The sequence below is a fragment of the Bubalus bubalis genome, chromosome 14 (genome assembly GCF_019923935.1).
Source record: "Bubalus bubalis isolate 160015118507 breed Murrah chromosome 14, NDDB_SH_1, whole genome shotgun sequence".
Taxonomy (NCBI): domain Eukaryota; kingdom Metazoa; phylum Chordata; class Mammalia; order Artiodactyla; family Bovidae; genus Bubalus; species Bubalus bubalis.
In genome coordinates this window covers 15,905,709-15,918,361 of record NC_059170.1, presented here as the reverse complement: position 1 = coordinate 15,918,361, position 12,653 = coordinate 15,905,709, and the positions used below count along the sequence as shown (strand labels likewise).

The 12,653-nt window shown below is 42.4% G+C and overlaps 1 protein-coding gene across 7 annotated transcripts in view; it reads left to right on the top strand.

The window, feature by feature from the left end:
• Nucleotides 1–12,653, top strand: part of DHX35 (DEAH-box helicase 35) — a 69,616-nt gene that overhangs the window by 22,535 nt on the left and 34,428 nt on the right. For 6 of the 7 annotated variants that reach the window (XM_025263472.3, XM_006065913.4, XM_044927653.2 and 3 more), the window contains 4 exons: nt 2,974–3,078; nt 5,381–5,442; nt 6,264–6,333; nt 8,489–8,548. In XM_025263472.3, coding sequence (XP_025119257.2) covers nt 2,974–3,078; nt 5,381–5,442; nt 6,264–6,333; nt 8,489–8,548 — 297 coding nt within the window. Of the gene's footprint in view, nt 1–2,953; nt 3,079–5,380; nt 5,443–6,263; nt 6,334–8,488; nt 8,549–12,653 lie in introns of all 7 variants that reach the window. The other variant, XM_025263474.3, reaches the window with a different exon arrangement.

The window sequence follows — 12,653 nt, the reverse complement described above, 5'->3', positions numbered from 1 at the left end:
AAGTTCACTTTCTACTTGTCTTCTAGTTCGGCATCATCGATGAACATTTTCCAAGTTCTTCTGTGTATGTAAAAATGGAAGTAGTGGTTTGGCAACTTGACTGCAGCATTAGATTTAACCTTTGATGTCATGAAAGATGATTCACTTACTTAAAACATTTGAGCAATTTTTTCTGTTTGTAGTTTGGAATCCTAGCTCTTAATCAGTTTGCATTTTACCTCCAAATTTGTAGCCATGGATAATTTCCATGAAACCACATGCTTTCTCTTAAAGGACAAAGAGTATATAAATTAGCCTAGTAGTATTAATAGAGCTGTCAAGTTTGAAATGCTCCATCTCCACAAGTACTTTGTGTGCAGACTAAAATCTGAAAACGATGTCAGAGCTGAAGAACAGATGGCACAAGCCACTGCCTGATCTCAGTGAGAGGCAGCTCCTTATTGAGCATTTCACTGGACTCCTGGTCTGGGTTTGACTTCACGACCAGGCCCCCCCCGCCTGGGCCTGTGATTCAGGACAAGTGCTAAGCTTGTCTTTTTTCAGTTTCTTGCTTTGTAAAAAAAGAGGGTCTCTGGCCCACCCAATGGACTGTATGCATGTTTAATAAGATACATTTTGTGAAAGCTTGGAGCACAGCACCTTCACATAGGAGGTGCTCGGTCATTGGTGGTTGGCCTTTTCTTTTCTTTTTTACAAGTCTTCATTGAGTTTGTTATAGTATTGCTTCTGTTCTGTGATTTGGTTTTTTGGCTGAGAGGCATGTGGGGTCTTAGCTCCCGGACGAGGGATTGAACCCACACTCTCTGTGTTGGAATGCAAAGTCTTAGCCACTGGATCGCCAGGGAAGTGTCCCTGGTTTTCTTTTGACCTCCTTTTTCTTATATCTGTTTGTTTATATCAAAAAGACAGTATTTATCCTATCTAATTGATGAGCTTATTGGGAATAGAACTTATACAGTAGAGGTAAAAAAAAAAAAAATCACTAAAAAAGCCCATAGAATATGGCTTTCCAGATGTCTAGTGTTGTGACCATACAGAAAATTTTTAAAAAGGAACTTGAAAATAAAATCCATTTTATAGCAAATGTATACAAATAGTGAATAAATGTTTGGCTTCATAAAATGATCACATTTTTATGGAGAGGTTGGTTCCCTTATGCTCACTCATACAAGCTGGTTTTCCCCATAAGCTCCAGTATCTGTATGCACACACTCTCTGTGCCAGTTTTTAAGATTTACAGTTTAATGATCTGTAGGGTTGGAATTGAAACAATAACAATAACAAAAGTGTCCTGGTGAAATACTGGTTATCGGGAGCTGTAACCTCCAGAGGTAGAGCAGTGTAGGATGAATTTCTGGTTTCATAAGATGTTTTGCAAGATTCTGTGGTGCACACCAGCTGCTTGATGACAGGTTCTGTCTTGGCCTCTGAGATCTGTAATTTCAAGTCACTGGGCAGAGCCACTTTCTGATCCTCATCTGCTCTTCAGTTTCTTAAACACTGATGGTCAGATAACGCCCAGTGTGCTTGGCTTGCAGCACTGGGTGCAGAGCCTCTGGACTCCTGGACCTGGGGCTGCTGCAGCGCAATGGCTGATGCTGAAAGCTCTGCCTCAGACACGCCCTGAGTCGGCTTATGATCCAAACTCAGGACCTGTGAAAGGAGGAGACAAGACGCCTGGCGGTTGGTTGGTAGGCCAGGTCCCCGGGAAAGCTCTATAATTTTGCTTCCCTTTGGGTCTTTTTTAGTTAGACAGTTTACATAATGAGCATTAACCCTTTATTTTCTTTCAAGGTAAACTAAGTTCTAAGTGTTATTGCTCTTCTGCTTTTATATTTATTCATTTTATCAGATAGTTTTTAAAATTTATTTTTTTTTAAGTATCCAGCAATTATTTTATTTATTCATTCTTTTTTTTATTTGGTTGCATCACATGCCATGTGGGATCCTAGTTCCCCAACCAGGGATCATACCCACACCTCTTGCATTGGAAGCTTGGAGTCCTAATCACTGGACTGCCAGGGAAGTCCCCAGATATTTTCTGTTGTTAAATTAATAGCCTATGAATGGCCTGGAGTAGTAGATCTTACAGCTGGATTCTTGTTTATCTTTCCTACCCTCACCTTTCATTTGTCATGTAAATGAAAATGTAAAAGTGAAATGTACAATGAAATGTAAATGTAAAATGAAAAGGTAAAAAATGTGTCTATACTTCATGGTCTTCATAGTATGTTGTTTAGTTTTTTCGTATGTTAACTTGGTGCCTTCATTAATTTTCTCATCTCATCTTCCATGTAACAGTTTTTTAACCTACATTCTTGGCTTTATTTCCCCTTTCAGTCGTTTTGGTAGCTGGGACATTGTTACAAATCATTTTAGATAATCTTGCTCTGAAAGTGTTATTCTTTTGTTTCCAAAGAGAAAATGAAGGTGACCAAGTGTTGAATTTGGTCATTCTTGTTCTTTTGCCTTTGTGGTCCAGTGGAAGTTGTTTTATTTCAAGGCATGAAGACGTGGAAATTTGTCCCTAGTTGGTATGCAAAAGAAAGCTTTAGGAAAAGGATGAATCTTGAAATTTCTTCTTTTTCCCTTTTTGCTTCAGCCACCAGGAAATCTAGAGCTGAATTTGTGGCTCAAATAACTTTGGCATATCTGTGTTTTAAAAATTTTCTCATTGGCTTTGACCTTTTGAATATTATCTATAATTTCTTTGATCCTGATCTGTAACCTTTTTACATGATTCTATTTTTATTCCATACTTACTGTTCTTATAAGTTGCCTCAAGTCAACGTAAAGTTGATCATTGTAAAGATTATCACACTAGTTCTCTGCTAACCTGCCCCTTTCTCTTTTCATTTTCCACTGTGTTCAGCATACTGTTTAAAAAATAAGTGACCTTTAGATTTTCCATAGTATGTGCTCTGGGCAGTAATTTCTATGTCTCTATTTTCAGCATGATCTTTCTTCCTAAAGGTTGCAGGGAGAGTGGCTGAGGAAAGGGGTGCAGTGCTGGGCCATGAGGTGGGCTACTGCATCCGCTTTGATGACTGCACCAACCCGCTGGCCACGAGAATTAAGGTGAGGTTCACAACTGCTTTCCTTCTGTAACTAAGGAAGAAGATTATTTGGGGGGAGGTAAAAACACGCAGCCATTGCTGCTGACTAAGCCTCTAATGCCATGACAGAAAGTGTATGAGAGCATCCTGGCCCTCAGGGAAATCGGCGTGTTGGGAGGTACAGAGCTCTTTCTGTGTCCTCACATCTTAGCCCAGAAAGGACTTTGGAAGTAGAGTTATGCCCTTGGTTCTTCAGGTGAAGAGGTTGAGGACCTGGGAGGTTGAGTGACCTGCCTGATGTTGTGCCCATTGGTGGTAGAACCAGAGCTCAAAGCTGTCCTTTCTCGTGTGTGTTTCACTATTTTTCCCCACCAATCCACGTAGCTGTCTAAATATAGAAACTTAGCTATAAAAGACTTAAAAACAGGGACAAATAATATAAATTGATAAAGTGTAGAATTCATAAATGTTATTTGTGCTAATTAGCGCTGGCCCGTTTTCACATGATGATGGATTTTATGTGTGTTTTGACCTCATTGCTACTATTAAAATAATTAGTGTCATAGAATCAGGGTACAGTCAGCTCAGCAGTGTCTACTGCATACCACTGTGCGAATCAGAGTCTCCTCAGATAGTGCTGGGATCAATGAATGAAAATGCTTTGATGGAGAAAAACAAATACTATATAATATCACCTATGTGTAGAATCTAAAAAATACAACAAACTAGTGAATATAGCAAAAAAGAAGCAGACTCACAGATACAGAGAACAAATTCATGGTTATCAGTGGAGAGAGAAAAGAGGGAGGGGTAAAACAGGGGTGGGAGATTAGGGGCTACAGACTACAATGTAGAAAATAAGCTACAGGGATGCATTGTACAAGATGGGGACTGTGGCCAATATTGTATAATACCTATAACTGGAGCATAACCTTTAAAACTTGTGATTCACTATGTTGTACACCTGTGACTTACATAATATTGTACATCAACTATACTTCAGTAATAAAAACTTTAAATTTAAAAAAAAGAAAATGGTTTGATGAAATAAACATTGGTTATTAGAATCTCAGTTACCTCTCAGGTTGCTGCAAAGGAACTGAAAATAGATGGTCTAAATGCAGTAATTTGTACAAATGTGGACCTTGTTTTCTAAATGTCTGTATTTTCTTACTTTTGACATTCATTTTGCTAGGTAAGGGATTTATTCTTCTGTACCACCAAATACATTTACACTAGCTAATTTTTAGATAGCTTTTAGTGAATTGCATGATCACATGACTCTTGAGAGAGTCTTTTATGAAAAGCCCGCGTTCCATTGGTAGGTTTCCAGGCGCTCAGTCCCCGGCTGGTGGGCTCTCACTAGTGGCGCCTTCTCACTTGCACTCCTGTGTGCATGTGTGGCGGCTCGCATCAGGTCCAAGAAAAATACGCTTTAAAAAGCGAAACAAAAAGGAAAAGTACTAAGATATAGCCTGTGAGGGAAATGTTCAGCTTTGTTAAAGACTGACTTGTTTTGGGATGAGAATAACAGCATCTAGTTGTTAACTGCGTTTTTCTGAAGCATATTCATAAACACTCCTTAATCCTTAATGGTAATATTAATAACTGACATTCTTGAGCTCTCTCTGTGTGCTGGGGCCCTTGCTAAGCCCTGTACATGTGCACTGCACTCTCTCACTTAATTCTCACAGTAACCCTGCTAGACAGATACTTTTATTTTCTCCATTTTACAAATGAGGAGTTGGGCTCAGAGAAGGTAAGTAACTCGCCCAGGGTTTACACAGCTAGTAAGAAGAAGAACAGAGATCTGACCCAACTGCTGGATGTGACAGCTTGTGTTCCTAACCACAACCCCAGTCAGCCTTCCTAAAATAATATCAATTGAAGTTGAGGTTAATAACCTCAAGAGCTGCAAGTCCATGGTCCTTGGGACATTGTAGGAAGCGTGATCTCTGGCTCAGTGATCCCCCTGGGCAGACCCAGGTTTGTCTGCCCTGTCTATTCATAGCAGTACCTGTGGTCCAGGCTCAGAGGAAATGGGGCTTAGTCAAAACTCACAGAGCAGATGCAGGTGAAATTTGCTAATAGAGTTGCCAGCTCTTACCAAGGGTCCTGTGTTCAATATCTTGTTTGGAAACCATTCCATTGCTTGATAACCAAAATTTGGGGGTATTTTCTCGTAGTCCTTGGTGGGAATTGTCTTATACACACAGTGGTGATGAGGTTGTATGTGTTTAGTTGGACTTGAACTCTTTGAAGGAAAGTTATGAATATACAGTGTAAATGAATCATTTCTAAACCTTTGTGTTTCTGTGTTTTAGTTTCTGACCGATGGAATGCTGGTCAGGGAAATGATGGTTGATCCATTATTAACAAAATACAGGTAAGTGTATTTTTGCTTTGATAAATTTCCTACAGTTTCAAAAATACATGAGTAGATTGAGGAGAAGTTGTTTTAATAGCTGGGATTCGTGACCACACTCAGCTTTCCCAGAGCTTCTCTCCTTCCTTTGACTGTTGTGACCTTTGATGTTCTTTTCAGAATATATGGAGTCAAAACTGGGCTCATTAAAATCCCTGTCATTATTTGAACGATCTGTTGACTTGTTTTTATCTTGCTGGAGGGTGATGACAGAGGCACAGCACAGAACTGGGCAGCGATTTGTTGCATGTAACGTGCAGAGCCCAAACAGTTACTCGCATTTTCCGTCTCCTTGTAGGTCCCGGTCCATTGCTCATTGTACAAAATGATCCACTCAGGCTCTGTGTATCCTGGGGAAGGATGTCATATTTGACTCCCTGGTACACATGTGGCATAGCCATGACCAAGTGTCTCTTCGTGCTGTTTTATGCAGATTTTTAGTCTTTGGGTGGTTGGGCCTTATCTGAATTTTTATGTGGTCAATGGGGCTATATGTTATATTGGAATGTAAAATCATGTATTAGATTCTGTTGGGATCCAGCATTGGTGGTAAAACTTTAAAAGTAGCAATAAATAACAGCATTTTCTCTACCAAGAAAAGTTGATGTGGCCATTTTTATTAGCTTTAGAGTTACTGGCTTGTCAAAGAGGAGGTACTTGGTGTTACTTTTTGCTGCAAGGTGATCGGATGGGGGCTAAATCCCCCGCAGTCCCTTTAATGTCCGGATGGGCTTGTGTGGTGGTTGCTTTGATGCCCACTGAGATTGTCCCTCCGATTCTAGTGCCATCATGCTGGATGAAGCCCACGAGAGGACCTTGTACACCGACATTGCCATTGGTCTGCTGAAAAAGGTATATAGCTTTACTGCCAGACTTCTGGTTTTGTGTTTTTGTTTTGTTTGTTGTTTGATCAGGAAAGTCATTGTAGCAGTTTAGAAAATTCAATAAAATACAGAGGAAAGAAATGAAAATTGTCGATCACCCTACTCATGCAGAGACAGTTATGTTAGAATTTTGGAATGTTTCCTTCTCTTCTTTCTCCTTTGGGTGTCTATTTATGCACCTGTTTTGGCCCAGTAGGGATTGGGTTGTGCTCACTTGTATCTTGCATACTTCTCTTAGCGTTGCATAAGGATCATTTTCCTCTGTCATTAAATATTCTCTGAAGACATTTTTAATGGCTATATAGTCACATGTCTGTACCATAAAGTATTTGACACCTTGATTACAGCTAGGCATTTATGGCTTCCAGATTTGAAATATTTTAAATAATGTTGCAGGAAGCACCCTTGTAGTTAAATCTGTTGGATTTCTGTTTCTTTTCTGTCTTTTGCTTTTTATTATAGATTTCAAGCATATCCCAGAGTAGAGAGAAGGGTTTAATGACCCCCATGTGCCCATAACCTGGCTTCAGCAGTTATAACCCATGGCCAGTTTTGTTTCAACCTTACTTCCATCCTCTTCTCCCTTCCTATATTTTCTGGTTGTTTTCTTTGGGGAAATTTCTGATCCCCAGAGTCTAGAGCAGGGTGATTAAAAGCCTGAATTCTGGGTCAGACTGCTGCTGCTGCTAAGTCGCTTCAGTCATGTCCGACTCTGTGCGACCCCAGAGATGACAGCCCACCAGGCTCCCCCGTCCCTGGGATTCTCCAGGCAAGAACACTGGAGTGGGTTGCCATTTCCTTCTCCGATGCATGAAAGTGAAAAGTGAAAGTGAAGTCACTCAGTCGTGTCTGACTCTTAGCAACCCCATGGACTGCAGCCTACCAGGCTCCTCTGTCCATGGGATTTTCCAGGCAAGAGTGCTGGAGTAGGGTGCCGTTGTCAGACTACCTGGGTTCAATTCTGACTCTGCTGAATTTGCTCATCGCTCAGATGGGGCTGATACCAAGTTTTTCTTTCTCTGTGTTGCTTTACTTTCCTATCTGATAGCCACTAGCCACTTTAGATTTAAATTAGTTGAAACAGAATAAAATAAAAAATTCATTTCTTTAGTCCCACTGGCTGTATTTCGAGGACTCTCTGGCCACATGCAGCTAGTGGCTACCGCAGTGGGCAGAACCTTTACGCATTCTCTTAGAGCTGCCCTATAACATCATTGTTGTGAAACTTAGGTGACATAAAATGTTTAGGATGGTGCCTGACACAGGGCCGTGAATAGAGAGTGAGGTGCCTTTCCCATTGGGAGGATGTCTGCAGCTGAGTGAGGGGAGGGTGGGCTGGATTTTAGGGGCCCCTAGCCTCCTTGTGCAGTGCGCATGCTGCGCAGCTGTGTGCAGAGGCTGGAAGGCACAGCACTTACTATATGCTAGCTGCTGCTGCTGTTCTCATTATCAGTTTATTTCTTGGGCAAAAATTTAAACTTTTTGATACTTGTGAGGGATTATCCCACTCTGTTATTACCTTCTCAGGAATGGTATAACAGTGGGGCCTGTTTCACTGAATCTTTGCCAACACTGAAAATAAATCCTTGCCAATGTGAAGGATGAAACAATAATCTCATTGTTACTTTTTTTTTTTACTATAATTTATTTGATCATTTCTCCTATGACCATTGCTCATCTCTTTCTTGGAATAACTGTTAATATCTTTTATCTATATTTCTGTCTTGGTGTTATTTATTGTTTGGTTTTTCACACTTTAAGTGTATATACCCAGATTCTGACTATTCAGAGACCCAGGTGTCAGGGAAAAAATGGTTTTACTTTTGGTAAATTCAAATTTGTGTCTTAAAGCTCCTTTATACTTTCTTTTTTCTTTTCTAATTTTTTTGTTCTGGAAAATTTTTATCACTCACACAATTAGAAAGAATAGTATAATGAACTGCCTTTTCATCTGTTACTTAACAGTTACCAATTTGTGGTCAGTCTTGTTTCATCTTTAAGCTCCTCCCCACCCCCCCATCCCCCTCCACACACTGGATTATTTTGTAATAAATTTCGGATATCAGATTATCTCATCTCTATCACAGTGTTATCATTGTTTTTCCACACGCCTTCTTTTTTAGATTCAGAAGAAGCGAGGGGACCTTCGGCTGATTGTGGCTTCAGCCACTTTGGATGCAGAGGTAGGAGCATGTCCACTGTCGCCCTCTGTCCCCGGTCAGCGTGGGGATTGTTGGTCATGTCCTTGGGAAGCTGCCTCCGGCTGGAGCTTATCTTCGGCAGGATGGCCTGCCTTCCTTATGGGGCCATCTGATGTCCTAGATTCTGTCATTGGAGGAAATTCCTTTTCAGCTCGTGGGTGGAAATAGCCTGTAATTAATCGAGTTCATAATTACCTATTGTCTTGTTTCTCTACATGCTATATTTTCCCCCACACAAGCAGCTTCTTTTTATTACTCTTTTCAGTAGGAGGCTATACTTCTTGAATTTATGACTTTAGCATTTATATTTAGATTTGAGGGATACAACTAAAGTTTTCCCTGTACATATAGTAATTTTCACATTACAATTTTTTATGTCTAATTGTACATTAGTTTTCACTATTAAAAATTTTTTTTATTGAAATAAGTTGATTTACAGTGTTGTGTTAATTTCTGCTATATAGCAAAGTGATTCAATTATACGTGTGTGTATACATACACACACACACTTTTTTTAATATTCCTTTCCGTATGGTTTATTACAGAATTCTGAATATAGTTCTCTGTGTTAAATAGTAGGACCTTGTTGTTTATCTATTCTATATATAAATGCTAACATCTGCTAACCCCAACCTCCCACTGTGTCCCTCCCCCAACCCCCTCCCCCTTATTTTTCTCTCTTAATGACTAATATTTTAGTTCAAACAGCAGTTCAGCTCAACACATAATTTTGACCACTTGCTGTATATGCACATGCAGACCACACGCACACACACACACACAGCACAGAAGCACAGTGCTGGCTACAGGTGATTCATACACTCCCCGACTGGTCAGGGAAGCAGACACATAAATAGGTGTTTGCTGTTCAGTTTGTTCAAGGTGCTGAAACAGCCAGGGAGGGGGTGCTTTCTCTCCAGCCAGCTGGAGGGTGTCCAGAAGCTTTCATGGAGGAGAGACATCCCACCTAGGTTGGAAAGATGCGCACAAGTCTGCTAGATTTGTGGGGTGGGGAAGGAGTCCTAGGCATGCAGAGAATCACGGAGCCCTGAAACATGTTCAAAGGGCTGTGGGTCAAGTGTAAGGTGGGAGCCATATCTCACTTGCAGCACCTGCTGGGGGTGATCTGTCCCCCTGCCTGCAGTCACCCCTCTGTCTCCTTTCAGTTTCTCCAGTGCTCCTTACACTCCAGCCTCACCTTGCTTTTCCTCAGATAAGTCGACGCATGCTTCTGCTTTTGGTGGGGAAGCCCTCTTTTCAGACCGTTTTTGCTTCAGATGTTCTCATGGCCTGGTACTCATTTCCTTCCAGTCTTGGTCAGGTATTAGCTCCCAGAGAAACTTCCCAGACCACTGTCTACAACTGAGCCCCTGTCACTCTTCATTCTCTTGCTCTCCTCCTCGTTTCTGTTTAGCCCTTCTCCTTTGCTAACATCATGTGCATATCTGGGTGTTTGTTGATTGTATGTCTCCCATCACTAAAATGTAAACACTGTGAAGACTGGGACTTTGACTTTTTTACTCTATTTTATCCCTTTCATCTGAGACAGTGTCCGGCACAGAGTAGGGACTGTGGGTTGAATGAATTTTGATTGCGTGGAAAGCGATGGGAAATTGAAATGGGAGAGGCTGGTAGGGGTCAGATGATGGGGGGACCCCACGGGCCACGTGAACTCCAGCCTTCCACCTGGTCAGTAGCCCTAGCATGTGTGAGGCTTGGCAGTGACTTGACCACATTTGTGGGGTTTTGTTTTGGCCGAGCTGGGTCTTGGCTGCTGCGTGCAGGCTCTCGCTAGTTACTCCAGTAGCGGTGGCTGCTGTTTAGCTGTGGTATGCGGGCTTCCCGCTGCAGCGGCTTCTCTTGTGAAGCACTGGCTCGAGGCGTGCAGACGCAGTAGTTGCGGTGCGTGGGCTTAGTTGCTCTGTGGCAAGTGGGATCTTAGACGAGGGATTGAACCCCCGTGCCCTGCCTTGAAAGGTGGATTCTTAACCACTGGACCACCAGGGAAGTCCCATATTTGAGTTTTAGAAAGATCACGCTGGTGCTGTATAAGAGACATAAACAGATGTGGCGATCACAGTCAGGAGGCCAATTCCATAATCCAGCTGAGATAAAAGGGCCTCGATCCTGGTCTCCGAGTGGCTTCCAGGATACAGAACAACTTGGAGGGAGAAAAAAGTCAGCCTGGCTGAGAGAGGTCTGCATGCTGCCTGACAGGTTTCTTGGACCATCTCACAGTGTAGGAGTCTGTTGTCTTAGGTCTGCCCACCATAACTTTGGGGTTAAAGCTCTCTGTTGCCCTCTTTAATGAATTCTTATGCCCTTCACCTGTGATCCCTGATGGACTGCTATTTTAACCTCATCTCCTGTCAACCTCTTCCATGACTGAGTTGTCCAGAACATCATCTCCATTTTACCTCTAATCTTTACCACGACCCCCTTTTTGAAATTGTTTCCAATAGTTTTTATTGTGGGTAAAATCTTTAATGTCCAAGTCTTTGAATCATCAGTAATATTTATTGCTTACAGTTGCCTTTCATTGTCTTTAGTGTGGCATGGAGATGGAAAAACATAGCTTCTTTCCATTCTGCCTGCCATAGTCGATAGTGATGCACTTCCTGGGAGTGATATTTTTAGGTGGGAGGGTGGAATGTAGGAGTTGTGTCAGCCTTGGGTGTGCTAGGATGCAAGGGTTGCCAGATGTCAGCAACTTTCAGCAGAATCTTGAGTGGACCCGGACTCATTGATTTCTTCATCCCTTTCTGGCCTGGCGAGTGAGGAGGAGTGAGGGGTGTGTGTGTGTGTGCATGAGGGGAGACCTGGGTGGGTGTGGATGCACATGGGATATGGAATGTGAGATCCCAGGTGAGAGTAAGAGAGCGAAGAAGAGGAAGGAATGGGCTGAAGTGGACAAGAGAGGAGGAGAGAGAGTGGTGAATGGGGGGCGTGGCTCAGGTAGTAGTTTCACCTGGAGGCCCAGGGATGCTGGAACGCCTCCCTTGTCTCCCGGCTGTTGAGTCTGTGGGCAGCAGACTCATTCCTAACTCCAGTGCCTGGAGAGATCGATGCCACCTGCACTGGTTTCGCTCGGGGCCTGGGGTGGCCCAAGCTGCAGTCCAAGACACCCAGTGACTGCTACTGGGAGGCAGAGGCCAGTGGAGTTGGTTGGGGCTGATCAAATAGTCGCCTTCATTGGTTTAGGTGTTTCCTAATATCAGCCTAATTAAGTCAGCACTTAATTAGAATGTGACTGAGTATAATTATGAAGTATTTATTGACTATTGTATCACATGGTATTTTTTTTTTTTTTCTTATTGGCTTCCATTCACCTGGCAGAAAACATGATCACTGACTCATCCCATGGTTTTTTGGTCACAGTCCAGATGCTTGAAGAGAGAATAATTTTTATCTTTCCAGATTCTTAGAGAAGGAATTTGGGGTCCATTGTAGTCAGGTACCCACTTGGAACCATTCTGTATGGGCCAAAGCTGGGCAGGCCGTGTTGACGAGGCTGCTAGGGGTCCACTCCTGTGGGCCAGATCAGAGCCACTAGCAGAGAAGGAAACGGGGGAGCAGGGGAGCGATCCCGCAGACATGCACACCATTTGTGTTCCATGTCACAGACAAGCCTCTTCCTCGCAGTCACTGTGTGTGTGTCTGTGTCAGCATGATCCCTGGCTTTCAGAGTTGACTCTCAACTCTTCTTTTCCTGGTGGGTTGAACTCATTTCACTCCTGCTGGTCCTTCATTCTGCCTCAAGATGCAGATACTGTTGACACTATGTTTATTTGCTTTCTAGCCTTTAATTTTTTGTGTATATATGTTTAATACTTCCAAATACAGATCAAAGATAAAGATCTTAAGGACAAAAATCGTGTGCCTCCTCAGTTAATGCTGATTTTTATTTCTTAAAAGAGTAACTCTCTGTCTTTACATCTCTGCTGTCATCCTTGGAAGGGGTGCGCCTCTTCTCCTTCCCAACCAGTAATAGCCCTCCTCATCCTTTCAGGCTTAGCCAGGAGATCCGGCCACCTCCAGGACCCTCTCCCTATACCACATCATCGTGGGCCCTTTCCTCCTCCCCTGA